The sequence below is a fragment of the Martes martes genome (assembly GCF_963455335.1).
Source record: "Martes martes genome assembly, chromosome: 2".
NCBI classification, from domain to species: domain Eukaryota; kingdom Metazoa; phylum Chordata; class Mammalia; order Carnivora; family Mustelidae; genus Martes; species Martes martes.
This window is the reverse complement of record NC_137889.1, coordinates 38,523,468-38,551,387: the sequence shown is the minus strand read 5'-3', so window position 1 is coordinate 38,551,387 and position 27,920 is coordinate 38,523,468. Positions and strand designations below refer to the sequence as shown.

General features: G+C 37.7%; 1 protein-coding gene across 2 annotated transcripts in view; it reads right to left on the bottom strand.

Moving 5' to 3' along the window:
- HOOK3 (hook microtubule tethering protein 3) overlaps window positions 1-27,920 on the bottom strand; it is a 102,449-nt gene that overhangs the window by 50,771 nt on the left and 23,758 nt on the right. For both annotated transcript variants that reach the window (XM_080797483.1, XM_080797484.1), the window contains exons 3-8: window positions 24,429-24,501; window positions 19,803-19,853; window positions 17,540-17,672; window positions 12,979-13,046; window positions 3,672-3,734; window positions 2,170-2,253 (exon numbers count right to left, since the gene is read on the bottom strand). In XM_080797483.1, the coding sequence (XP_080653609.1) occupies window positions 2,170-2,253; window positions 3,672-3,734; window positions 12,979-13,046; window positions 17,540-17,672; window positions 19,803-19,853; window positions 24,429-24,501 (472 nt within the window). The remainder of the gene's footprint in view (window positions 1-2,169; window positions 2,254-3,671; window positions 3,735-12,978; window positions 13,047-17,539; window positions 17,673-19,802; window positions 19,854-24,428; window positions 24,502-27,920) is intronic.

Below are 27,920 nucleotides of genomic sequence, written 5' to 3'. Positions count from 1 at the left end.
TTTTCTGTTGAGTTTTTCTACTTCCAAGAGACAACTAATTTTAACTATTCCAAACTTTACTGTTTTGGGCTGTTATTTTATATCTCTAAATGTTTTACACCACCATTTTTCGATTTACCAATCTTAGACATTATCTAGTGATTCCTTTGACAGGTTAAACTATATATAGCTACTGGTGTCCTCCTTCCTTTCCACAAATACAATTATATCACTATTCTTGTTTCCTTGTCTGGTCATCTCTGCAATCTTAAACAAGTACTTACTGACTCTTTTTACTCAATCCCCTACCCATTCATTCACTCACTCACATGTTCACTGTGTGCCTACTATATATGGGGCAGGGAGTACATGATCATGGAAGGCCTTCCCAGGAGGCCTAATTTCATCCTGGGCACATCTCAGTGTCCAGTAAGTATTTTATAACAAATAAGTCAGGTGATTTTGAGCTGAGACTGGATGTCTAGAAGGAACCAGCCATGTAATGGGTGCTGTGCCAACAGAAGCGGTTCCTGACTCCCTTTTGGCAAGAACATTAGTGACCCTATCTTTCCTTCATGTCTCCTGTCCTCGTCTACTGCTGTCAATTGTGCTTTTACTCTGGCAATAACATTTCTCTACAGGACAATTCTAAATGTTGAAATTGGTTTGTATTATTACTTTAGAGATCACATTATCAAGTGGGTCACTACTGTTTAATGTTTATATTCTAGTCATAAAAACAATCATCTCTTATTTATTATTATTATTAACCTTAGCATTTGTGTAGAGTTAAGTTTTAAAATTTTGGAAAAGCAATTAATGGCACTTACACTGTGACTAGATAAATATCATTTACTGTATGACCCAGCAAGTGTGCTCTGATTATACTTCCTCCTATGTGCATCCAAAGCGATGACCAACACCTCTGCCTTTCAACGTAAAATTCTTCTATTATAAAATATTATGAACTCTGTGTAGTCATGACCCAACTTTAACAAGTATCAAAACATAGCCAATTATGTATTTGTATCTTTCTGTCCATGCTCTGAACTCTCTAATTTTGAGGTAAATCCTAAATAATTTTTTACTCTTTTTAATTGTGAGAGATTTCCTATACACTTTAACTATCCTGTTAAATTTTTCACTTTAACAATTCTATTTTTAATTTACTTACGTGTTTGATTTCTGATTTTAGCATCATGTCCCAGATGGAATATCTTTACTAATTTCACTGAGAGTATTAAATAGATTAAAAATATTAATCTCTGCTACTATCCCAAATTTCTCCACTTCCTCTAGGACTATCTTCCTGTTTATCTTCCTCCTTTTCTCTTTTGTAAATGCAGACTTTCCTTAATGAAGTAGTCAAAGCAAGGGTAACTGTAAGCTGTGCATTCATGAACTTCACATTAGGGCTTATCTACAAAAAGCTGGCCTTTCTGTATATTATGAGTATCTACTATGGATACTGGCAAACCCTACAAATGAGCACTTTAAAAAAATCTCCCCCACCCCTCCCTAAAGCTAGCACAGATAGCCCCCCTTTCTTTTCTTGTGTTATACCATTCATTCATTTATTCTAAATTTAATGGGGCTGCCGGAAGTAAAGAAAATTAATATTTTTTTAAAGATTTTATTTATTTATTTGACAGATCACAAGCAGGCAGAGAGGCAGGCAGAGAGAGAGGAGGAAGTAGGCTCCCTGCTGAGCAGAGAGCCCGATGCGGGGCTCGATCCCAGGACCCTGGGATCATGACCTGAGCCGAAGGCAGAGGCTTTAACCCACTGAGCCACCCAGGGCCCCGAAAATTAATATATTTGATGAGTCTACTATCTTTAACCACAAATCTGTTTTCCCCCTTTTTTTCCCTTAATTAGGGTTGCATGATGACCCAGCAATACTGTATGGTAATACATAGCACGTTTGGTGTTGCTTATAGTGGTGCATTTCTTTCTTTCTTTTCTTTTTTTTTGAAGATTTTATTTATTTATTTGACAGACAGAGAGCACAAGTAGGCAGAGAGGCAGGCAGAGAGAGAGGAGGAAGTGGGCTCCCCACTGAGCAGAGAGCCCGATGCGGGGCTCGATCCCAGGACCCTGGGATAGACAGAGGCTTTAACCCACTGAGCCACCCAGGTGCCCCTATAATGGTGCATTTCAAATAGGTAGCACACAGAAAACATCTCTTACCTGCATATCCAACTCATGGCACCTTTGAGCAATTTCTTCTTTTGCTGACAAAGCTTCATTTAGTTCCTCTGTAGTTTTCTTCAACTAGTTAGAAACAAAGAGATGCAATAAACATTTCAATATGAACAGAAACAATTAATAATTACACAGGCACAAAAAGAACTAGAACACTTTCCTCTCATTTCTTTCTGAGGGGCTGGGAAAAATTGAGAACTCTTGCGAAGAGTCAAAACCAGCCATTTCTAACTTTGAATATCTTCTAGTCATAAGTCTTGTCTTTTCTGTATTGAATATGGTTCTTTCCTCTTATCAAGTTTTCTTACACCTTCCTGTCTGGGCTACATGATTCTTGGTAATGTTACTTCTGTAATAACTGAAAAATTTTCCCTTGATAAAATATGTATGTGCTAGAGGATGGGGGTTTCAACTGCTGAAATATATAGCCAGAAGTATTTCAACATAAGATCTTCAGGCATATTACACCTTTATGTTAATTTGTATAACACAGTTTTAAAAAATATTTTTATTATTCTGATTCTCAACACAAACCAAACATTTTTGAGTTGTGTCCCATAAACCCTAGGTTAGCAAAGCAAGAACAAATTAATTAAAATTGATTAATTTTAAAAAATTGATTAAAAATTATATTAGCTTTTCCATTCATGTGACCACACCTGTGTAATATAGATTTTTAAAAAAATCCATAAAAGGCAACAACTTTAAAATCTAACATCACAAAGTAAGGGAAGCAAATTATAACTCGATTTAAAATTATAATATGACCAAAGATTTTCCTACAAAACATTTAGAAACCAGTGGGAAGAAATGAGAGAGGATAACACGAAGATTTCTGTTTACACTTTGGAAAAGATGTCCCAGGACAGCTGGAATATAGAAACTGACAATGTAAGTTGCAGTATTTTATTGCAAAGCAGTAATTAAAATTCAAAATAACTTTTTGACTAAAATTGCATGAATATACTGCAGACAGAGTTCCTTTAAGAATAAAGTAGGTTCCAAAAAAAAAAAAAGAATAAAGTAGGTTCCTTGGTGCATTTAAATATCTACTGACTATTCCCTCACAAAGATGAAGGGTGGAGGAGACATCTGCAATGGAAGACTCATGTGAAATAAAAGGTATTTTGTACTATAAGTAAATCATAAGATTAAAACGCATGCCACTTGCCAAGAATTCATCTATTGTGCTAAATGTGGCATACAGAAATATATCACCAATGGAAAAAAAAATCACGACTAGAAAACATGAATTACAATGACTTAAATTTATTTTAAAGTGGATCATACAATATTTTAATTATAAATTAAATTATGAATGCATAATATCCATTAGTAAAGTAGCTTAAGCCTTGAACTTAAGGAAAAAACAAATAATTAAGCCAACATATTCTATAAGCAAATTCAACTGAAACATTCTTTTCATTAGTATCTAAAGTTTATTCTTTTCAATCGCTACATGGATAAAACAATGCAAAATTAGATACCTGGCGATCAAGGTCAACATAGGCATCATTCCCAGCAGAGACAGGTGATTCCTTACTCATCAGCTGAAATTAAGATTTAAATGATTGTAACTATGAGGCAAAAATGACATCATATAAAATACACTTAGACAACAACATGAACACCTGGCCACCACAGAATTATAAAAATTAAAATGAAGACACAAATGTAAGAGGAACATTTTCCTATATATTTTCAGTCTAAAATCTTTTTCATCCCAGGATAATGCCTCTATTTAAAATTACAGGTCTGGGCGCCTGGGTGGCTCAGTGGGTTAAGCCGCTGCCTTCGGCTCAGGTCATGATCTCAGGGTCCTGGGATCGAGTCCCGCATCGGGCTCTCTGCTCAGCAGGGAGTCTGCTTCCCTCTCTCTCTCTCTCTCTGCCTGCCTCTGTCTACTGGGATCTCTCTCTGTCAAATAAATAAATAAAATCTTTAAAAAAAAAAAAATTACAGGTCTAAATTCTGGTGCTCATTTTCACTGTAAGGGCAGTCATAAGAATCAAGACAAATCTTTGGGTTAAAAAAGTAGCTAAGTACTTAAAAACTGACTTCTCAGTAAAAAAACAGCAACACTTATGTAACTCTACCTAAAAAAATAAATATGGGCAATATCAGTATTAGCCAAAATGAACTGGCTGTTGTTTATCTCACACACACACACACCACTCTATTTCTTAGTCTCTCTCACCCTTGTGTTGCAGAGAGAGGAGCCATATAACATGTGAGGGTTTGGGGGTGAAGGGGATAAATTTCTGATTGTGACAAATGTCAGGGGCAGACTCAAATGGTCCCAATTTTCTACTCTTTCCTTCTTATGTTGAGGGACAAAAGAAAGGGGGACAATTAGAAATGTGGGGATGCACTGTTGATTTCATGGGTGATCAGAGTTGTTTGGTAGGTAATCAGCTCACTTTAGGGTACAGGCTGAAATGGCACCTCCTCCTACTTCCCCGCCATCTTGTCTCCCCCCTTTTGTTCGGGGATGCACTGTTGAGAGAGATCTTGTAATATCAGCCTTCAGTAATACTCTGAGAGATCAGAAAATTGTTATGTTCAGCTGTACTTTTTTTCTCCTTATCAGTGGTTCTCAAAGTGAAATTCTCAAACCATCAGTGTTGCTTGGAAACTCTTCAGAAATCCAAATTACTGGGTCCCAGCCCAGGTCTACTGACTCAGAAACTGGGGGGAGGAGGGGGGCTGCTAGGGCTCAGCAACATATTTAATAAAGTCCTCTGGGTGACTCTAATACATACTGAAGTTTGATAATCATTGCTCTATATTAATGGGATGAGAAGAGTTCAAAGTCCCTCAGCATAATTAGGGGAAAAAAAATCTCAGGAAGAGCAAAAAACACTGGCTACAATGTTTATGCTTTCCTCATGATAGTATTAATCTTTTTGAGACTTCTTCCAACAAAAAATAGTCCCATTGTAAAGAATATACAATTCATAAAAATATAAAAAGGAAAAACCATTATTCTACCATCCAGAACAATCACCTTTATAATTTTGAAATATTTAAGAAGCTACCATCCAAGGGTGTAGCACACATAGGTCAGGTGAGTAAGACAAGCGTTAGAGTGTGATAACCGGCTGCGCCAGGCTCAGAGAGGCCCTATCTAATCAGAGACAGGTAGTAGAAGGACCAGAAGTATTTCTTCCAGTCTTTTTCCTTTACCCAGTGTTATAGTTAAGTCCTCATCATAATACAGCAATAACTCCGAATAAAAACCCAAGTGTCCTACACTCTGAATACAACCTTTTCTCAATCCTGGTCTCTCATTCAATTACGTTTAATTTATGTGCTCCTAAATATGAGGTTTCCAAGCCCTACACCTCCCTCCTTTCTCCTGGGCTTCTAGTGAGACTCCATCATTCTGCTATTCACTTTCTTCCTTACTCTGCTGAGACTTTATACTAAACATTATTGTTTTTGCCTGCTCACATTTACTCCTCCTTCTTCTGTTAATATCATCTTATTTTTGGGAACTTCCCTCCCCTGCTTTAGGTTCCATGGTTCACCATTTGTTTAACCAATTACCTTCTACTTTCTAGCTCAGATTTTTCAGTCTATTACGTTGATGACCTTTGTCAATATCTCAATTTTCTTATCTTCAATTCTTTCTTCCTGGCAAAATCTCAGTATAATATTAATCTATCTACCTATCTCTTCTGGCCATACACCAGACTATTAAGTACTGAGAGAGTAAAAAAACAAACAAACAAAAATTTAAATCAGAAAACACTATTAATACGTAGTTTCTAATTTCAAATGGGCGTTTAAAGTTGCTCCAAAAGTACAATTATGCTTCCTCTGTCAGCAGTCTCTTTATTCCTTTTACAGATTATTCTAAACCTTTCTTACTTCTCAAATCTCTGCACTCTTCATCAGAAAACCTTGTCTTCGAGTAAGAATTTCCCATGTCTTAATTTACAAAATTGGCAACGTTCATGCCCACACTTTCCTTTTCCAATGTTGTTTTAAGACAAGTGCTACTTTTCCCTTGAAAGCTAATCCCACGTGTGCTCCCTGACCCAATCTCTTCTCAGCTTCTTTAGTAGGATGGTTATTATAAAAAGGATGGGCAGTGGTGCCTAGGTGGCATAGTCAGTTCAGTGTCCAACTCTTGGTTCCTCAGCTCAGGCTGTGATGTCAGGGTCATGGGATCGAGCCCCACGTCAGGCTCCACACTCAGGACAGAATCTGCTTGAGTTTCTCTCCCCCCACCCCCACCCTCTGCCCCTCTTGCTTGTGCACGCTCTAAAATAAATGAACAGATCTTAAAAAGAAAAAAAAAAGAAAGGACATTCACGAGGTTGGCAAAAAGGTGGAAAAAACAGAATCCTAGTACACTGCTGGTAGGAATGTAAAATGCTGCAGGATGCATGGAAAACAAGTTGGTGCTTCCTCAAAAAAGTTAAACACATAATTACCATATGACCAAGAAACTCAATTTCAATATGCCCAGAAGAATTAATAGTGGATGTTTAAAAAAAAACCCAAAACCCTTATATTAACATTCACAGCATTATTCACAATAGCCAAAAGGTAGGAACAACCCCAAATGTCCCTCAACTTAAGAATAAACAAAATGCTGCACATCCATACAATGGATTTTTCAGCCATATAAAGGAGGAAGTATTAATACATGCCACAAAATAACCTTGAAAGTATCATGCTAAATGAACAAAGACAGACACAAAAGGCCACATATCATATGATTCCATTTATATGAAATATCCAGAATATGGAAATTCATAGAGACAGAAAGCAGACTTCCGGTTGACATAGGCTGGAGAGAAGAGGAAATGAGAACTGCCTATGTAGTAAGGGTTTCCTTTTGTGGTGATGGAAAAAGCTGGAACAAAATAGTCACCATTTTGCACAACATTATGAACACACTAAATGTCACTAATGGCAAATTTTTGTTATGCATATTTTATCACAGTAAATAAATAAATGTCAGTAGTACCTGAATAAAGAAATATAAATAGAATATACCCTTAAAAAAAAAAGACTACCATTTTAAAGAAGCCCTTTTTACTTCCATTATTCTATCCAGCTACTCCCCCCTCTTCTTCCCCTTGGTCCCATCAGTTACCAACCCTATGGATTTAAGCTCCTATAATTTTCCAAATCTGTGCACCTGTCTCCACCCTGACTGCCATAACCTTGTTCGGGCTTCTATCATTCATTCTTGGTAATTAAGTATTAATTACTAAGGTCTCTTAACTGCTCTCCCTTTTTCTAGCCCGCTTTTCCTCCAAACCATTCTTCTCATCATATACATTTTCTTAAATATAGACTTTAATGTATTTTCTCCTTAAAATCTATTCACTGATTTCCAAAATCCCAACTCCCAAATGAAACTGCTCAATATTCTAATAATTTTAGGTCTCTTGTTTCATTTCTCAGCACTCGCTATACCTCACCATGGTCGCTATGGGTAACCAACATTCCAGATAAGTCTTGCTTTCTCTTGCCTCCCGGACTTTACAATAATTTTTGTCCTTTCCTTACCTCATCTCATCCTTCCATGCTCAGTCAAGATGCCACCTTCTTGGGGTGCCTGGGTGACTCAGTGGGTTAAAGCCTCTGCCTTCAGCTCAGGTCATGATCCCAGGGTCCTGGGATCAAGCCCCGCATCGGGCTCTCTGCTCAGCAGGGAGCCTGTTTCCCCTCTCTCTCTCTCTGCCTGCCTCTCTGCCCACTTGTGATCTCTATCAAATAAACAAATAAAATCTTAAAAAAAAAAAAAAAAAAGATGCCACCTTCTCTGAGAAGCCTTTGCTTAAGTCCCCAAACTGAGTTAGCTATGCCTTTGAGGTACTCCTAATATTTTCCCCATCATGGTACTTTTCATTTTGAATGCTTTGAATGTATGTGAATTGCATGGTTAGCCATTTCTCCCATGAAATTTAGATTTTGTGGGGGGCAAGAGACCATGTCTGCCTTTTTCATAATTTCATCCTGAATGCCTATTACAGCTCCTGGTGCATATTAGGTGCTTGATGGTATGTGCTAAATGAATAGAAGGAACGTGCACATAAAAGACATATAATCTATTGTTGACATCTAACTGTATTGCTTCATTCACTTGACATTTTCCAACTTTTTAAAGATTTTATTTATTTGATTTTTAAGGATTTTATTTATTTATTTGATAGAGAGAGACAGAGAGCATGCACAAGCAGGGGGATCAGCAGACAGAGAGGGAGAAAGAGGTTCCCCACCAACCAGGGAGCCTGACATAGGGCTTGATCCCGGGACCCCGAGATTATGACCTGAGCTCAAGGCAGGTGCTTAACCAATTGAGCCACCCAGGTGCCCCTCACTTGACATTTTAAGTGTTTTCTTTTGGTCATAAGATACTTTTTTTTTTTTTAAAGATGTATTTATTTATTTTACAGACAGAGAATGTGTGTGTGTGGTGGGGGGTACAAAGGGAGGGGAGAGAGTCTAAAGCAGACTCCATACTGAGCACAGAGCTTCCATGGGGGCAGACCTTGGTTTTGTCTCAGGTCATGTCAAGTCTCAGGACACTGAGAACATGACCTGAGACAAAACCAAGAGTCAGATGTTCAAATGACTGTGCCAACCAGGTGCCCCATAAGAAAAAAAATTTTTTAGGGGTGCTTGGGTGGCTCAATTGGTTAAGTGTCTGCCTTTGGCTCAAGTCATGATCTCAGGGTCCTGGGATCGAGCCCCACATTGGCCTCCCAGCCCATCAGGGAGTCTGCTTCTCCCTCTCCTTCTGCCCCTCCCTGCCCTGACTCTGTCTCAAATAAATAAAATCTTAAAAAAAATTTTTTTAAACAAATTATTATCAACTATACCTCCATGAAATCGAGGTAGCCTAATTTAAACACTTGCTTCCCAATGGCTGTACACTGTTGTCATATTTCTATTAAAATAAAATAGTTTGGAGGTGCTTAGGTGGCTCATTCTGAAGAGCATGTGATTCTTGATCTTGGGGTTGTTGAGTTCAAGCCCCACACTGGGTCTAGTAGAGATTAACTTAGATAAACTTTTAAAAATTATGTAAGATAGTTTGATAAACATTGCTGTGTCCCATCTCAGTCTGAATTTCTAAATAATTCCTTGGGCTAGATTCATAGAATTAAAGGTCATTTGGTGACATTTTATTTTTTTATTTTTAGCAATTTTATACTTTTTTTTTTTTTAAGATTTTAAAAATTTATTTGACAGAGAGAGGTCACAAGTAGGCAGAGAGGCAGGCAGAGAGCCGGATGTGGGGCTCGATCCCAGGACCCTGAGATCATGACCCGAGCCAAAGGCAGAGGCTCAACCCTCTGAGCCACCCAGGTGCCGCGACATATTTTAATTTTAAAAATATTCCTGATTATAATTACAAACCTATAATTATAGAAAAATTGGCAAATACAGAAAAGAGCACAGAATAGCCAACCATTTGGAGATGGTTAACATTTTGTCACTTTTCACTCATCTTAATTTCTATTTTAAACAGAAATGGGATTTTATTGCTCATGTGCCCTGTTTCCCTAATAAGCCTTACCCATATTTTTATATATTTTTCAGAAATTCACTTTAACGCTACCTAATATGTCAATATATTATTCGACTGTAATTTAGGTGGTTAGGCTATTTCTAATGTTTCAGTACTAGAAAATAATGTGAAATAAATCTTGAGGCAATACAGCATAATGGTTCTGGGCGTGGGCTCTGAACTCCGACTGCTTAGACCTGAGTTCTAACTCTGCCGCTACTTCTTGTGTGAACTTGAGGTTACTCACACTGTCTATGCTTCAGTTTCCCCTTTAATAAACTGGGGACAATAAGAGTGTATACCTCAAAATATTAATTTTTCATTTTTAAAAATTTTTGATAAAATTGGGGCACCTGAGTGGCTCAGTGGGTTAAAGCCTCTGCCTTCGGCTCATGATCCCAGGGTGCCGGGATCGAGCCCCACATTGGGCTTTCTGCTGAGTGGGGAGCCTGCTTCCCCCCCTCTCTCTGCCTGCCTCTCTGCCTACTTGTGATCTCTGTCATATAAATAAATAAATGTTTAAAAAATAAATAAAATTTAAAAATTTTGATAAAATATATAGAACATAAAATTTGCCATTTTAAGTCTACATTTCAGTAGCATTAATTATAATTGTGAATTTTAAATGAGTTAATAGACACAATGTATTTATTAAGTACTAGCACTATCTAGCACATAGTAGGTTTGACATAAATGTCTATTACTGTATCTCTGTTTTTCAGATCTCCTTAGGATAAATTCCTAAAAACAGAATTATAGGATCAATTACAGTAAGGCAGAACTGTTAGTGGCCCCTTATTCTTTTTCTTATTTTTGGAGTAAGAGACTCCTCATATTTTGGCTGGTTTTGTGACTATCTGTGTGGCTCCATGAATAATATCTGGCTAACACGGGTAAGAACTGCTGAGTTTATTTAGAGGAAGTGGATAACTCTTCCTTCAGTCCTTCCTGATGGCTGGAAATGGAATGTGATGGCTGGAACTTGAGAAGCCACAGCTGAACCACTAGGTCGGAAGCATGTCTTAAGGATGGCAGACAGTAAGAAATAAGAAAGTTGTGTCTCTGATGACTACAGAACAGAATCTAAGATGACTTAAGAGCAAAATAACTTCCATCTTGCTTGAGAGATCATCATTTTGATATTTTAACACTCATGACCTAATATCTCATATAATACAAGAGTATAGTATTTTTAAAAAGATGTACCAGTTTAATCTTTCTATCATCAGAGCTGACTGCTAAACTGATCTTCTTTCAAAAGTTTGCTTTTTTGGGGTGCCTGGGTGGCTTAGTCGTTAAGCATCCGCCTTTGGCTCAGGTCACAATCCCAGTGTCCTGGGATAGAGCCCCACATCGGGTTCCCTGCTCCGTGGGAAGCCTGCTTCTCCCTCTCCTACTCCCTCTGCTTGTGTTCCTTCTCTCGCTGTGTCTCTGTCAAATAAATAAATAAAATCTTTTAAAAAATAAATGAATAAAATAAAAGCTTTGCTTTTTTGAAAGGTCCTGTGTAGTAAGGAATTTGGCTGGCCTTTGTCCTGTTACAGGCAAGTAGCCTCTCAATCTCTGGTATTTCCTTCCTGATAAAAGTAACTTTGTTATTTTTGGGTCCCTAGGTAGTTACAGCTAAAAAATTGGATGATCAAATTGGGAGCTGGCCATGCCAGAAAAACCAGCCATGTATCAGAGGACTGTGTCTTTGAGCCACTTGATAATCAGCCTGACTTTTGGGGGGAGGAGCACTGGAAACTGCCTTCAACCCCGTGGTCACTGATACAATCAATCACACCTACATAATGAAACCCCAATAAAAACTTGGAAACATGAAAATTCAGGTGAGCCTCTCTGGCTGGCAGTACGTTGGAACTGTCACACAGTAATGTGCTGGGAGTGTGACAGGTCTTGATTTCACAGAGAGGGAACAACAGAAACTTTGCATTTGGGACTTCCTAGACCTCACTATATGCACTTTTGGGGTGGCGGGGATTTGGTTCTGGTTTGTATTCACTTGCTATAATAATACTGTCATCATTCCTGAGTTCTATGAGTCAGAACCCTGGGGGGAGGTGGTGGGAACTCCTGGATTTAAAGTCAGATGGTCAGATTTCTTACAAAATACAACCTTACTTAACTGACATTTAGCATTTTTCATGTGTCTGCTGTATTTTTTTCTCTGTCAGTTGCATGTTCAAGTCCTACTGTTCTCTAGTACCCCTAACAGTTTGTTCCATTGCCTTCATGATTAAACACATTCTCACATCTGGAAATCAACTGGTTATTAACTTATATTTTATTTTTACTTTTATAGTTTTATGTCTCACTTTTGATGGAGCTCAAGACACACTACTCCAAAGTATGGCACCTTGGCATACTGAATACTTCAAGCTGAAGGAATTTGAGAAAGAGCAGGTACAGGATAGATTTTCTACCTTCTCCTGATGCAGGTCATAAAATCCTCATGTAAGAGGTGCCTTCCCTATACTCAAAGCAAAGGAAAGAAGCATCCTTGTCTCCAAAGATAGTGGGATTCTGAAAGAATCTTGAATCAACAGGAATTGCAGTTTCCCCCAGGTTACTATCCCTAGCTCAAGCCCTTGTGTGCCCTATCACATTTTTCCATGATTCTCCATTCTTCATCAAACTCAGCCCTAAAACCCTCAAGTTTAAACACTTCTTTGAGAAAAATAAATAAAAAACAAATGCTTTTTTCATCTTCATTTCCTTAAGGTCTCTATGTCATGTAAAACTTAAATACATGTGTATCCTTATTAATCTGTCCTTTGATACAGAGGTCTCAGCCGAGAACTTGGATGGGTAGAAGAAAAGGTATTTTTCCTCCCCTACAGTTTCAGTATAAATATTCATCTAGAAATAGCTTTGGGTATGGTTGGAGTTGAAGACCCACTTTTTGCCAAACGAGAAACCAATAATTAAGCGTAAGGTAGACTGCTGGTTTAAGATATGCATTTACAATGGCTTTAGAAATTAGTCTACTATTTGTAGTTCATTGGGGCATTTTTAAAAATTAGGAGTAGTTACTGAATACCTATAACTACAAGACAAATGTGTAAGATTTCAATACAAAAGAGAAATTTAAATGTATGATTTTTTTTAAATAAAAATGAGGCACAGTATACCATAAGTGCAAAGAAAAAAATTCTCAAAAAATGAGGAGAATCTCTTTTTAAAATTTCCACATTTACTATTCCAGTTTGCTCCTTTAATTTCTCACAAACAGTAAGCATAAAGCTCCGACATACCTCTTGAATGGCTGTCATGACAACATGTTGAACAGATTCCTCCATCATCATAATGGCTTGGATGTACTCTGAAAATAAGAACAATCTGGAATGTCACTGTTCAAGTTAAAGATACTCAAGGAGTAAAGTCTCACACTTCATAAATTCTTTTAAGCAGTTTTCTGTGTTTTCATTCTTCCTAGGAATTCTTCATGTTCTATGCATCACAGGTAAGTAAAGGCTGAAAATCACAGTATTTCTGTTTCTTTAAGATAAGCCCACCACCACCACTATCACCATTACAATGTTGAGGCTACAGCTAAAGGTCACAGGAATATAGCTTCTTAGGGATATTAGACGATGAAACAGGAAAGCCTAAAGCGAGAATGGACAGAATTCCTTATTACTATTCCTAAAATTTAAAAATCATCTGTCTCTATGTTACATATATATACTTTGTTGCAGGTTAAAAAAAAACTCTGATGTCTGTGCTTTATTCTTGTGTGACATCAAAGCATTGCATCATGTACAATTTCTACCTTAATACTTTCTATTACAGAATAGAAAAATCTTAATAAACTTGAGAGCTGCTTAGGACAAAGAATTAAGATGAAGTTAAGATAGAAAGTGACATCATAATTAAACAAATACTGCATAACCCTGGACTTTAAAATACACACATCACTAATAAGTTAAAGTACCAACTTCATCAATCTCACTCTACTCTCACCACTACCAAAAAGAGAAGGATCTCTTAGCTGTCAGTAGAAAAAGATAATTTCTTGTCTTATGAAAAAGCACTAGAAGTAGTTTTCCTTGTTTGCAATTCCAACAATGAATGGAAAAAGTGGCATTAAACAAAACAAACGAAAATCAACAGGCCAGCTGGGTTCTAACAAATATGGTAAATATGTTTTAATAAGTAACATTTCGAAGAGTAAAGTAATTAGGGAATTTTAGCCTCAACCTGCCTCTCTTCCCATACATCCAAAAAAACCTCTCCACACATATACCAGAAGCTTGTCTCAGCACTTCAAGTATTACATGATGGAGTCTTACTGTGAAACTGTTAAAGTGATCTTTTGGTAAAAGAATCACCTATTTGGAATGCCAAGCTGTATAATGCTTTGTGTGATGGATCTCATTAAAAAAAAAACCAAAGTGTTTTGGCAGCACTACTAAATTCTGACATTCTGACATTCTGATTGTTAATGCCAAAGCTTTTTGTTAATCAAAAACATATTTTTAAGCAAGTGTTGTTCTAAGGATACTTCTACCCAATCAAATGTGTAGTGACATACAAATATACACAACACACTTAAATCACAGGCATTTCTTAGAATAACAGTAAGAATGTATCAGAACCACTATTTGGAAAAAAAAATCCTTTATTCTGAGCTCAATTTTTTTGGTTGTTGTTGTTCTTTAAAGATTTTATTTATTTATTTGTCAGAGAGAAAGCAGAAGCATGGAGAGCTGCAGGCAGAACAGGCAGAGCAGGCCGAGGGAGAAGCAGGCTCCCTGGTGAGCAAGGAGCCCGATGTGGGACTCAATCCCAGGACACTGGAATCATGACCTGTGCCGAAGGCAGATGCTTAACCTACTGAGCCACCCAGGCATCCCTCAGTTTTGTTTGTTTGTTAACAAGGAGCATCCTATCCTGTAAGTCTTGGAAAAAAAGGAGTACTTTTTGATATTCTGCTCAAAGGTATGAAACAAAAAAAATCACAAGACGCTGGAGAAAATGGTACAGCTAGGATGACTAAACAGCTCTTGAGATAAAAGACTGTCAACATGGAAAAGAAAAAGCAGTAGCACTGGTAACGGCGAAGGAAAATTTAATGACAGCCTACTGGAAGTGAAGAAAATAACAGTGGGAACAGGGAGGTTAGGAAGTTAGTTAGGTGTGAGAGGGGAAGCGTTAGTTAAGAAGCGGTGTTGCCACGTCAAGGCCCTTCCCCGCGAACACCGTAAAATGCTACATGGTAAAATGACAACGAGAACTATGTTAATGTACAATCTGTGAAAAGCAAAAAAGCAAAACAAAACAAACACCCCCCCCAACAAACAAACAAAAAAACAAAACAATAACCTTACAAATCTTTAGTGTCCAAAATACAAGTATATACAATTATTGGGTACAGATCTATGAGGCTGGAGAATGAGGTGTGCTAGGTCAGCAAGATTATCTTGAAAACATAGCTTTTAGGGCCAGAATTTATAGCAGATTAGTATAGTGTGTGATGTTTAAACACGGAGAGACATCGGTTGTTGTCCTTGCCTAGCTTTTCACAAACCAGAAATCTTGGGCAAGTTATAGAATACTTAGTTTTCCTAATGTGTAAAAAGTATTTTTTGTTCTATTAGTACCTAGTAGAGTACTGGGCAGAAGAGAGACATTCAGTAATTCAGTGTGTTTTCTACTACTTATCTTTGCTTTTTCAATTTTAGCACCATTTATTTCCCCTAATTTGAGAAGTCAGATGGCCAAGATAAAAGTATCCTAGGTCAATGTTCTGAGCAATCACTCCTTACCTCCAGTAACTGAAAACTCATCTAAACATAAGGCCTTTTTTATTTGTATAGTGCTTTACGGATTACAAAGCAAATACGCATACACAATTTCATTTATTCCTCATGACCACCAGGTTTTGCATCCTCATTCTGTAGATGAAGAAACAGGCCGAGTGCCTAGTCCAATGTCAGTCAGGTAGCAAATGGAAGATCTGTAGTAAGCCTCACATTATACACCAGAAATGTGCAGTGTCAAGTAATACTGAACTCAGGAATTCATTTACTTTGATTCTTAGTTATCAACTATGTTTCTGAAAACAGAATGCCCTCTGGATAAATATGATGTTAAAAATTCCGTTCAAAAAAACAAAAAAACAAAACAAACCCCCCCCCCCCAAAAAAAAACCCGTTCAAAGTTTTCATCATTTATAAACAATTTCAGTGGAGAAACCAAACCTAGGTGTTACAGGAGAAACTTGGTCTGTGTGAGAAGCTGGACTGTCTGCTTTTCCATAGGACTATGAATATAGGTAACATCCTTGTGTTCTCCTAGTTCTACCCTGTGGTAAATCCAATTAGCCAACTCTTAATAGCTCTTTGCTTCCAAGAGGTGATGACTCTCTTAACAGAATAAACATATAAGAGGTCATTATTTGAATTCAGTGAACTTTATTAAATAAATTTTCATACACCTTTTAAAATCAAAGCATTTACTTAGAGATTTAATGTGTTTTGAATCTTATTTATACCAATCTTCTAATCTTTGACAAAAAATGTTTAGATATTTTAGTAATATACAAAACTCACAAATGTAGAAAATTCTCTAATTTTTGAGTTGAACTGAATAAGCAAACTAAAACTTACTTTAAGAGCATTCATGCTAAAAATCTAAAAAGAATGGGGACAAAGAGAAATACATTGTTAGAAAAAACTCAGAACACAGACCAAATACTAGTCATAGCTTCAAGAAAACAATGTTGACCATTATTAAACTTGTCACAAGAACACTTAAAATGTACAAACAAGTCAAATAAAAATCTATTTTACATCACCAGGGGTGAGGTAAAAGGAATAAGAAAAAAAATCTTTGGGCTTAAAAAAAAAAATCTGTTTTCTATGAAGGTCATAGTCTAGTATAATAGTAAAATACTACGTCATCATTATTTAGAATAGTCCCCTTCTGTTTCATCGCCCTTCTTCCCTTCCTCACTATTCTCTAATTATATTTGTGGGTTTTTTTAAACCTCTCAAAGGTAACGTAAGTCTTCCTGACATTCAGTTCATACTATTCAGACTACTCTTAGTCTGTCCTCCTCCCCATTTTTGCTTAAATAACTTCCCTGGCCCATGCCTGGACCAGCTCCCCCATTACACTTTACCTTCACAGCACTCATCACCACTCAGATCACACAGTTGTGTGTGGCATTGCTTACTGACCTCCCCTCCACTCACCGAACAGTTCCACATGGGCAGGTGCGGTGTCTATTCTGTCTGGCACTGTGCTCCTATCCCTGGCATAATGCACGAGTTCAATAAATTTTGTGAAATAAATCCTTCATACTTGTAATTTAAAGTATCCAATTTTAAGTGCCAAGAGCTGAACTGTTCCAGTTTAACCTTCTCATTATTACTGATGTTAATTTAGCTGGACCTAGTCCAATTAACAGTAAATTTCATCACATTCAGTGTAGTTAAAAATAATTCACTCAAAGAATTATGTAGTCTTGCTTAAAGGGAAAGAATATCATCACAATCAAATTTATTCTAAATTGCAAAACTCTTACACTTGCAAACAAAGTACCAGAAAAATTATAGAAAATGGCATTGTTTGGGGCACCTGGCTGGCTCATTTGGTACAGTGGACAACTCCTGAGCTCTCAGAGTCATGAGTTGGAGCCCCATATTGGGTGTGGAGCCTACTGGGGGGGGGGGGGGAGAAGAAAATGGCATTGTTTGAGGATGGCCTTATGAAGATATTATTGTTTGTACTGGTGATTTATATGTAATATACACAATATGTACTACTTTCCTTAATTATTTTAAATGCATACACTAACATATAAATTACCTTGCTTCTGTTCACAGTTCACAGCACAGCCTAAGATGAGTTGAAGCATCCTTCCGAGCTCTGCCGCATCAGAATGTTCTCCAATAAGATTCACATCAGGAAGGGTAAAGTCATTAATTTGCTGTCCTAAAATCTGAATGGAGACAAGAGGATTAGAATTGCACTTGTATTTTATGTCCAAATAAAATATTTGATACAGATTAGTTTGTCAGCACTAGAAACTCATTGCTAACGACAGAGCTGTTATGTCAGTTTCACTCCCAATTTCTGTTTTTATCTCTCATACCTAAGTTATAACAACCTCATCACCACAACTTAGACCCCAATCTGGTATGCATGTACACTGACCAAAGAAACTGAGTACTTTGATCCCTTCACCACCCCAGAAAGACAATTTCTCTGAAGTTCAAAGTACAGCCTGAACAAGGGGGTACCAGAAAGAGGGGAGATTAAATATAGGTTCATGCCCCAACAGTAAGATTCCCCCCAAACATGTTCACTTCATTTGACTCCAAAATGCTGATAGCCAAACACGTGTATCAGGAAGGAGAATGGAGAATTCCTTCATGGGGAAATTGGCCCCAAATGAAATGAAATACATGCAAAGGGTAAGTTCCTATAAGCATACAGTGAAAAAAGAAAATCCTAAAAACACAGAACCAGGGCGCCTGGGTGGCTCAGTGGGTTAAGCCTCTGCCTTCGGCTGGCTCAGTGGGTTAAGCCTCTGCCTTCGGCTCAGGTCATGATCTCAGGGTCCTGGGATCGAGGCCCGCATTGGGCTCTCTGCTCAGCGGGGAGCCTGCCTCCCCCTCTCTCTGCCTACTTGTGACCTCTCTCTGTCAAATAAATAAATAAAATCTTTTTTAAACAACAATAACACAGAAGCAGAATGAATATGGCTCTAGCATTATGGGTAAACAGGTTAAAGAGGTCACACAGTGTCTGGTGGCTCATGGTAATAGGTAGGAATCTGATTCATTTTTTTTTTTAAAGATTTTATTTATTGGATAGACAGATCACAAGTAGGCATAGAGGCAGGCAGAGAGAGAGGGAGGAAGCAGGCTCCCTGCTGAGCAGAGAGCCCGATGCGGGGCTCGATCCCAGAACGCTGGGATCGTGACCTGAGCCGAAGGCAGCGGCTTTAACCCACTGAGCCACCCAGGCACCCCGGAATCTGATTCTTAATACAACAGGAAACCATAAAAGACACAAAAGTGGCATAATCAGGCTTATATTTTTAAGTATTATTCAGGCTTTTGGGGCGCCTGGGTGGCTCAGTGGGTTAAAGCCTCTGCCTGCAGCTCAGGTCATGATCCCAGGGTTCTGGGATTCAGCCCTGCATTAGGCTCTTTGCTCAGCAGGAAACCTGCTTCCCCTCCCCTCTCTCTGCCTGCCTCTCTGCCTACTTGTGTTCTCTGTCAAATAAATAAAATAAAATCTTAAAAAAAAAATTATTCAGGTTTTAGAGTGAATAAAGAACAGACTGCAGAGGGGCAAGTGTGAAATCAGGGTTACCAGTCAGACTACTCTAGAAATCTAAGCAATAGCTAATGATGGCTTGGCAGAAGGTGGTAGCAGTTAGAGACAGAAAAAAGCTGTTATTTTGGAGATTTAACTAGTAAGTCTTACGATGATATCAAAGAAGGGCTACAGGATTATTTATAGGTTTGGGGCTTGAGTAATAGGGTGGACGGCAGGATCACTTACTGAGTTGTGAAGATATATGATTTATGTATAGATGTAGGTATAAACGCAGATAAAATTGTGGGGCTTCCAGGGTATGTTGTGTCCATTTGACATCTGTGATCATGAAATTTAAAGTAAAACTAGTTCTACTGCCTGATTTTTTCCCCCAAGGTATGCCTTGACTGTTCTGATGTTAGATTCAGAGGATAAACTGAATTAATCTAGGGATGAGGGTCTGCCAAGGAATAAAACTAAAGTAAGCAAGGGAGTTGGCTATAATGATACCAGGATTCTAAACCACCTTCACAAGGGGAGAAAAGAAGAGTTGACAGATGACAGAAAAGAAAATATAACATAAATTAATAATCATCTACCAACTACCCATATTACAGTGAAAAAGAGCATTTACCTACTACCTACCTAATAGCTGTCTGAATCAACATCCTAAAAACCATACAGTGGAAGATAAATGGTAAATTTTGGGTAAATTTTCCTTTACTTGAAACTACTGAAAAATATTATAAAATTAAATTATCCTATAGTAATACTTCAAAGCAAAGTGAGAAAAAGTCCTTACCTCATGATTGTAATCCAGGATTCCCTTTAAAATTTTCTTTAAATTGCTTATCTGTTTAGAGAGAAATAAAACAAATGCATAAAAGGCAAGCACAAATCAAAATATAATTTAACATAAAAAATTTCTGGGGGCAGCTGGGTGGCTTAGTCGGTTAAACATCTGCTTTTTGCTCAGGTCATGATCTCAGGGTCTTAGGATCACTGGGCTCCCAGCTCAGTGGGGAACCTACTTTTCTTCCTCTCTCTCTCCCTCTGCCCACCCCCCACATACTTGCTCACGCTCCCTGAAATAAAATCTTAAAAATTTCTGAACCAACTAATTATTCTATTAATCATAAATAAATACTAAAAAAAAATTCAACAGTACATGTGAATTACCCTAATCATCAAAAAAGGACTATCAAGGGGCTCCTGGGTGGCTCAGTGGGTTAAGCCTCTGCCTTCGGCTCAGGTCATGATCCCAGGGTCCTGGGATCGAGCCCCGCATTGGGCTCTCTGCTCAGCAGGGAGCCTGCTTCCTCCTCTCTCTCTGCCTACCTCTCTGCCTACTTGTGATCTCTGTCTGTCAAATAAATAAATAAAATCTTTAAAAAAAAAAAAGGACTATCAATTTATCAATGGCTCAATTTAAGTGATCTCAAGAAATTTATTAAAAAAAATTTGTTTTCAGGGATGCCTGGGTGGCTCAGTCAGTTAAGCATCTGCCTTCAGCTCAGGTCACTATCCTAGGGTCCTGGATCGAATCCCAAGTGGGGTTCCTTGCTCCCCCTTTGCCTCTACCACTCCCCGCTTGTGCTTGCTCTCGGTCTCTGACAAATAAATAAAATCTTAAAAAAAAAAAAGATTAATTAAAAAAATTGTTTCCAGGGGTGCTCGGGTGGCTCAGTGGATTAAGCCTCTGCCTTCCGCTCAGGTCATGATCTCAGGGTCCTGGGATTGAGCCCCGAGTCAGGCTCTCTGCTCAGCAGGGAGCCTGCTTCCTCCTCTCTGTCTGCCTGCCTCTCTGCCTACTTGTGATCTCTGTCTGTCAAATAAATAAAATCTTAAAAAAAAAATTGTTTCCAATCATGTTAAATTTTCAGTGTTATAATTACACTGACAAAAACTGATAATCTCTTAAAGTAACCTAAGTATAATGTCTCCAAGACCTCTCCACTGTCAGAAAAGATTGTGGTTTCTTTATATGAGCACCAAAGTAAATATTTAGGAGCCATATGGTTAAGGAAATACTATTATATCTTGAAATGCTAGTATAAAAAAGCACTGCAGGATACTTGTGGTATAAGAAGCATCCTGGGGTGCCTGGGTTGCTCAGCTGGTTGGGCATGCAACTCTTGATCTTAGCTCAGGTCTTGATCTCAGAGTCATGTGTTCGGGCCCCACCTTGGAGTCCACATTGGACATGCAGCCTACTTTGGGAAGAAAAAAAAAAAAAAAAAAAAAAAAGCAAAGAAAAAAAAGCATCCTAGAAACAAGATAAGGGGAGGGACCAACAACGTGTTTCCTCTCACTCAGCCACTCCAAAGCAAGAGTTCGCTGGCCTATACGCTATCTGAGTGAAATGACAGGTAGCTATCACCTATACTATGTCACCTGTACTACTTAAGCTATTATATTTTCCCTTTTTCTTTCTTGACCCAACTCATACAGTTAAATTTGTGTTAAGTTAAATGTGTACACAGTATGATTCTGTTAACCATCTACCTAAATGTCCCTACTCCATGTTAGTAGCTGAAGATATCCTAGGACAGAAGACAGCAGAACCTGTGACTATCACGTAAAAGTGGCTTCATCACAGCAGTGTGATCCAATGCAATCAGATATTATTTTAAGGGAAAAAATAAACTGAAACCTTTTTTTTTTTTTTTTTAAGATTTAAACATACACACACATTTTTTTTGAGAGAGAAAAACAGCACAAATGTTGGGGTGGGGGGGCAGAGGCAGAGAAAAGGAGAAAAGCAGAATCCCTACCGAGCACGGAGCCCAAAGTGAGGCTCAATCTTATGACCCTGAGATCATGACCTGAGCTGAAACCAACAACTGGATCCTCAACTGACTGAGCCACCCAGGTGCCCTGAAAACTTATTTAAAAAATCAGTTCATAAAGAAAACTATCATGTTTATACTTCTAGAAAAAGTTGGAGACACGGAAAACATATAAGACACTTTATTTCCTTTATTCTACAATGTTCATTGATGAAATGTGTTCATTTAAAATGGTAGTTTAGGGGCGCCTGGGTGGCTCAGTGGGTCAAAGCCTCTGCCTTCGGCTGAGGTAATGATCCCAGCGTCCTGGGATCAAGCCCCAAACTGGGCTCTCTGCTCGGCAGGGAGCCCGCTTCCTCCTCTCTCTCTCTCTCTGCCTGCCTCTCTGCCTAATTGTGATCTCTGTCTGTCAAATAAATACATTTTTAAAAAAGTCTTAAAAAAAAAATAAAATGGTAGTTTACTTCCCATTGAAAAGAGCTATATAATCAATGGTTACCTTAAAATTGAAGAAATATAACATAGGATATAATACGGAGAATAGAAATGCAAATCAGAACTGACATTTCCAGCTCTGAATGTTAAGAATGTAAGTTTTCCCCCCTTCTCTATATTACTGTCCCTGCCACACTCATGACACTGAAGACAGTGTGCATTTTACATGTGTGTTGCATGCATGGAAGATAGGATGTATAACTCTCTCTCTGGTCAAGACACCAAGCAAACACAAATTGATCAGTAGCATTATTTTAAATATCCAGAATTGCTTTACACATGTTATAATACTAAAAAGTAATCATTTAGGCATGGCTGTGTGGCTTAGTTGAGTGAATGACTCTTGATTTTGGCTTAGGTCATGAACTCAGGGTTGTGAGATCAAGCCCCACATTGGGCTCTGCACTGGGTGTGGAGCCTGCTTAGGATTCTCTCCCACTCTACCCTTCCTTCCCTTGCTCCTTGTCTTAAAAAAATAAATAAATAAATAAAAATATATATATATAAAAATATGTAAAATTTTAACATATGTTATATATAAAATATTATATATGTATAAGTCATTGAATTGTCTATTCTTGAAAGATTATTTAGAAATTAAAATAGTGGCTTAAATCAGTGTCCATTCATTCACTCTAGCCTAGTAAACAAAAGGAATTAAATTTTGGCAGACCCAATATTTAAACAATCAATGACTATTTTTAATGAAGTATGTGTTTTATGGAAGAAATATAAAGACAAACCAAGCTTAACATATTTCAAGTCCAGGGACCTCACATGCTTACTCATTTGCATTTCTGAGTCTATACCTTCTATATCAAAGAGAAATGGTTCTAGAGCTTTCCAAACTGGCAGTCATAATCATCACTGGGTCATAAAAATCAATTTACTGTAACAAAATTATAGAGATGGAGAACAAATTAATGGTTTCCAGGTAATAGGGTGGGGAATATGTGGTGTGGATGTTGTCATGAAGGAAGCATGCGGAGTCTTGCAGAGATCTAACAATTCTGTCTTCACTGTAGTGGGTATTACAGGAAAGCTACATTATTGCTAGAGCTACACAGAAGTGTACACACAAACACCAAATGGCACAGGTAAAACTGGTGAAACCTGAATGAACTGACTTGTACCAATGTTAGTTTCCTAGTTTTGATATTGGATTATAGTTATGCAAGATGTAACCCTGGGAAAACTGGGTGAAAGATACACAGAACTTCTCTACATTTTTTGGCAGCCCCTTGTGAATCTAGAATTATTTCACAATATAAAACTAATTTAGTGGGTTGCAACTGATTTTTTAAAAATCAAAATGTCAGTGCCTAGAATAAGGGAAAAAACTTGTTGAACTATGTTTGTGCATAGTTGGACATAGGTGGAAAGGAGGCTACAATGTAAACTGTATTTCTTTTACTTTTTTTTCTTTTTTTAAAGATTTCATTTATTTGACAGAGTGAGACACAGTGAGAGAGCGCACAAGCAGGGGGAGTGGGAGAGGGAGAAGCAGGAAGCCAGATGCGGGGCTCAATCCTAAGACCCTGGCACCATGACCTGGGCTGAAGAAGATGCTTAACGACTGAGCCACCCAGGCACCCCTCTTTTTGTGGGTTTTGATTTTCTCCAAGAAGCCTGAGAAATACTGGAACTTAAGGCTACTAGGAAAGAAATGAAAATACTTCATTCTCTTAGTGTTCTGTGCTCAGTTAACATTGACCAATATTTTCTCATTATTAATAACAACTCTAGCAACTAGCATTACATATGCACTATTCCAAATATGTTATATATACTAACTCATTTATTTCTGTGAGGTAGATCCTATTACAATCCTCATTTTACAAAGGGGGAACTGAGATACAGAATGATCAGACTTTCCCAGACACTGAATGGTAGAGCTGTGATACAAACACAGGCACCTTGGCTCTAGAGTCTATGCCCACTATCACTGTGTCCCACTGACTTACACTATGTATGTATCTTTGTGAGCAACTTCAAGTCACCTCTAATCCTTAATTCTGGATTATTTTACTACGGGCAATCTGGGTTTCTGAAGTTCACTGAACACATCAGATGGAAGTTCAACAGATATTATATACAAACAACTAAAAGACTATTTAACAGATGGGAAAATAAAAAGAAAATACCTTTAGCCTCCAATTATCTCCTACTTCGGTTTTGATTCTGTTTAGCCAATTTTCATCAAAATATGCAGGATCTCTGCAAATAAGAAAAAGCCAGCATATTAATCATGCAACTATCAAGCTTAAAGAAAAAAAAAGAAAACAGAAACCTATCCCATAACCTCACTTAACGGCAACATAAAAGTATATTTACCACATATTTGTCACTAAATAACTCAGTCTGGAGACTGGATACAATTATACCAGACTTCTCTAAAATCAACCTGTTATCTGTGCATTATAAAGCATATATATATTATCAAAAACTAAAAGGTGAAAAATGATTACAGTTGATACATTTAAAATTTTAAAAACTAATTATAGATGAATCAGCTACACTAAAATTAACATAATTTTTAGATACAATAATATCTAAAACCAGTCAAAAATGATGACACATGGGATGCGTAACTGACTTCCCCACCCAGGTGATCCAAAATTTCAATTTCTATAATATAGAATGAAAATAAATAAGTAAATAAATAAATAGTGTAGACTGAGAACCTATTTTCTCACGTGTAATACTAAGCATTAGACAAGTTGGATACTTTCTGCAAAATGCTTAAAATCTAAATACTGGTGTGGTCAAATTGAAACACCTATGTATATACCTATACTTATTTTTCTTAGGAAAATCTCCCCAAACTACTATAGAAAGAAAAAAAAATTTTTAGCCCAACATGATCCTCACTTTAAAATTCTGAAACCAATGCTCTAAGACGTGAAGTTGTTTAATCAAGGCTACAGATTGAACACTTAATGTTTGTCCTGCTTTAGCAAGTGCTAAGTTCAGAGATCTTTTCAGAATGCCACAACTGTCTCTGTTTACCCCCAAAACATAATGGCAATGAGAGAAATGTTAGAAAAAAAAACTACATTTCAATTTAACTGTCACTCAAACTGATACAATCAGCACTAAATTGTGTTCATATTTTTATTTTTTAAAGATTTTATTTATTTGTCAGAGAGAGAGAGTACACACAAGCAGGTGGAGAGGCAGGCAGAGAGAGAGGAGGAAGCAGGCTCCCTGTCGAGCAAGGAGCCCGATATGGGACTCGATCCCAGGACCCCAGGATCATGACCTGAGCTGAAGGCAGAGGCTTAACCAACTGAGCCACCCAGGCGTCCCTGTGTTCATATTTTTAAACGAAGTACCATGCTACTCACCATTTTCTATGTCATTGTTAAAAAAGAAAAATGTATTTAGGTATGAAATTTATGGAAAAAAAAACGGTTACAACTAAAGTCACCTCTAGAAATCTATTTTTTTTTATTTTTAAAAATTTTATTATTATTATTTCATAATTATTTTTGGAGCCTGTTTCATATGGCTTCTAAAAATAGTTTTATCGACATATGATTCATATACCATACAACTCATCTATTTAAAGTATACAATGCAATGAATTTTAGTATATTCACAGAGTTGTAGGACCATAACCATGATCTAAATCTAATGTTAGGCCATCTCCATCTTCCCCCCAAATCCTTTATCTATTACCCATCACTGCCTATTTCCCTTTCTCCAGTCCCTGGAAATTACTCATTGCCTTTCTGTCTTCATGGGTTTGCCTATTCTGGACATTTCATATAAATGAAATCACACACTTTGTGGTCTTTTGTGCCTGGCTTCTTTCATTTAGGATGGTTTTAGGATTCATTCATATTGCAGTATGTATTACCACTTCCTTTCTTTTTATGACTCAACCATACTCCATTTATGGATATAATACATTTTGGTTATCCATGCATCAGCTGATGTGCATTTGGGCTGTTTCTACTCTTTAGCTATTATGAATAATGATGCTTTGAACATTTGTTCACCAGTTCTGTGTGGACATGTTTCTTGTGGGTATATGCCCCGGAGTGGAACTGCTGATCCCACAGTAACTCTGTGTTTGAAACAAGGCCAAACTGTTTTCCAAAGTAGTTACACCACTTTACATTCCCACCAGCAATGTTATGTTGGTTCCAATTTCTCCACAGCCGTGCTAACACTTGTTATTTTCTATCCTTTTAATTACAGCCATCCCAGTGGATGTGAAGTGGTATGTCACTGTGGTCTTGGTTTATATTTTTGATGACTAATCATGTTAAGCATTAGCCATTTGCATATTCTCTTTGGAGAAAAGTCTATTCAGTCTTTGCCTACTTACAAATTGGGTTGTCCTTTTTATCACTGAGTTCTAAAAGCTGCTTTTGAGTTTTGGGGTGCCCCCCCCTTAGTATTCAAGAAAAAAGCACCTTCTCAGTCATAAAACACATAAATAATTTCTCACATTCGGTGAGTTGTCCTTTCATTTTTCTAAGAGTTCTATAGTTTTAGTTCTTATAATTAGGTCTAGGATCCATTTGTGTATGGGGTAAGGGAGGGGTCTAAATTCATTCTTCTGCCTGTGGATATTCACACCCATTTTATTTTTAAGCTTATTCTAGCTTTTTTAGAAGTTCAACAAAAGAGTAATAAAAACTGGGGCGCCTGGGTGGCTCAGTGGGTTAAAGCCTCTGCCTTCGGCTCTGGTCACGATCCCAGGGTCCTGGGATCAAGCCCCGCGTCAAGCCCCGCATCAGGCTCTCTGCTTAGCAGGGAGCTTGCTTCCTCCTCTCTCTCTCTGCCTGCCTCTCTGCCTACTTGTGATCTCTGTCTGCCAAATAAATAAACAAAATCTTAAAAAAAAAAAAAAAAAGAATAATAAAAATTAAGTAACAGAATTTTGAGCAGCCTTGTACAAAAAAGGGAAACTTATTGGAAGATCACTGAGGTATGTTATGATATTGAAGGATAACTAGGACTCACAAAGCACTAGAATAAAGACCCAGGAAGCTGTTAGGAACCCAGTTAGTACTCTCCTTCTGACTTTAAAGATTTTATTTATTCATTTGACAGACAGAGATCACAAGTAGGCAGAGAGGCAGGCAGTGAGAGAGAGGAGGAAGCAGGCTCCCTGCGAAGCAGAGAGCTCGATGCGGGGCTCGATCCCAGGACCCTGGGATCATGACCTGAGCCGAAGGCAGAGGCTTTAACCCACTGAGCCACCCAGGCGCCCCTCTCCTTCTGACTTTAGTCTTTGTTTCTGCCCATCTAAACCACTCTCTCTGCAGGCTGACTTTTTCTTTTTTTCCGTGTACAGTGCTGAAGATAGCTGCAAACACATTCCAAGTCTTCAACACTTTAGTTCACACAAATAGTTTAAAGACCAGTCATCATTCAGTCCCACTCGTAAATACCCAGATCATTCCAAATAATCTAGCTAGAGTCTCTTTTTTATCCCTAATCCAATTTACATGTGACCAAAAAGATAAAAGGCTTGCAAGTAAGTCACACACAACTTTAGGAGGAAGAATGCCCACACCTGGCAGGATAAGGGTGAATTTTCAGAGAAGTGACTGTTACAAAATGGGCAGACCATCCCAGAAAGTGTCCTTTTTCCTTAAAACCTCTTAGAAATATAAAAT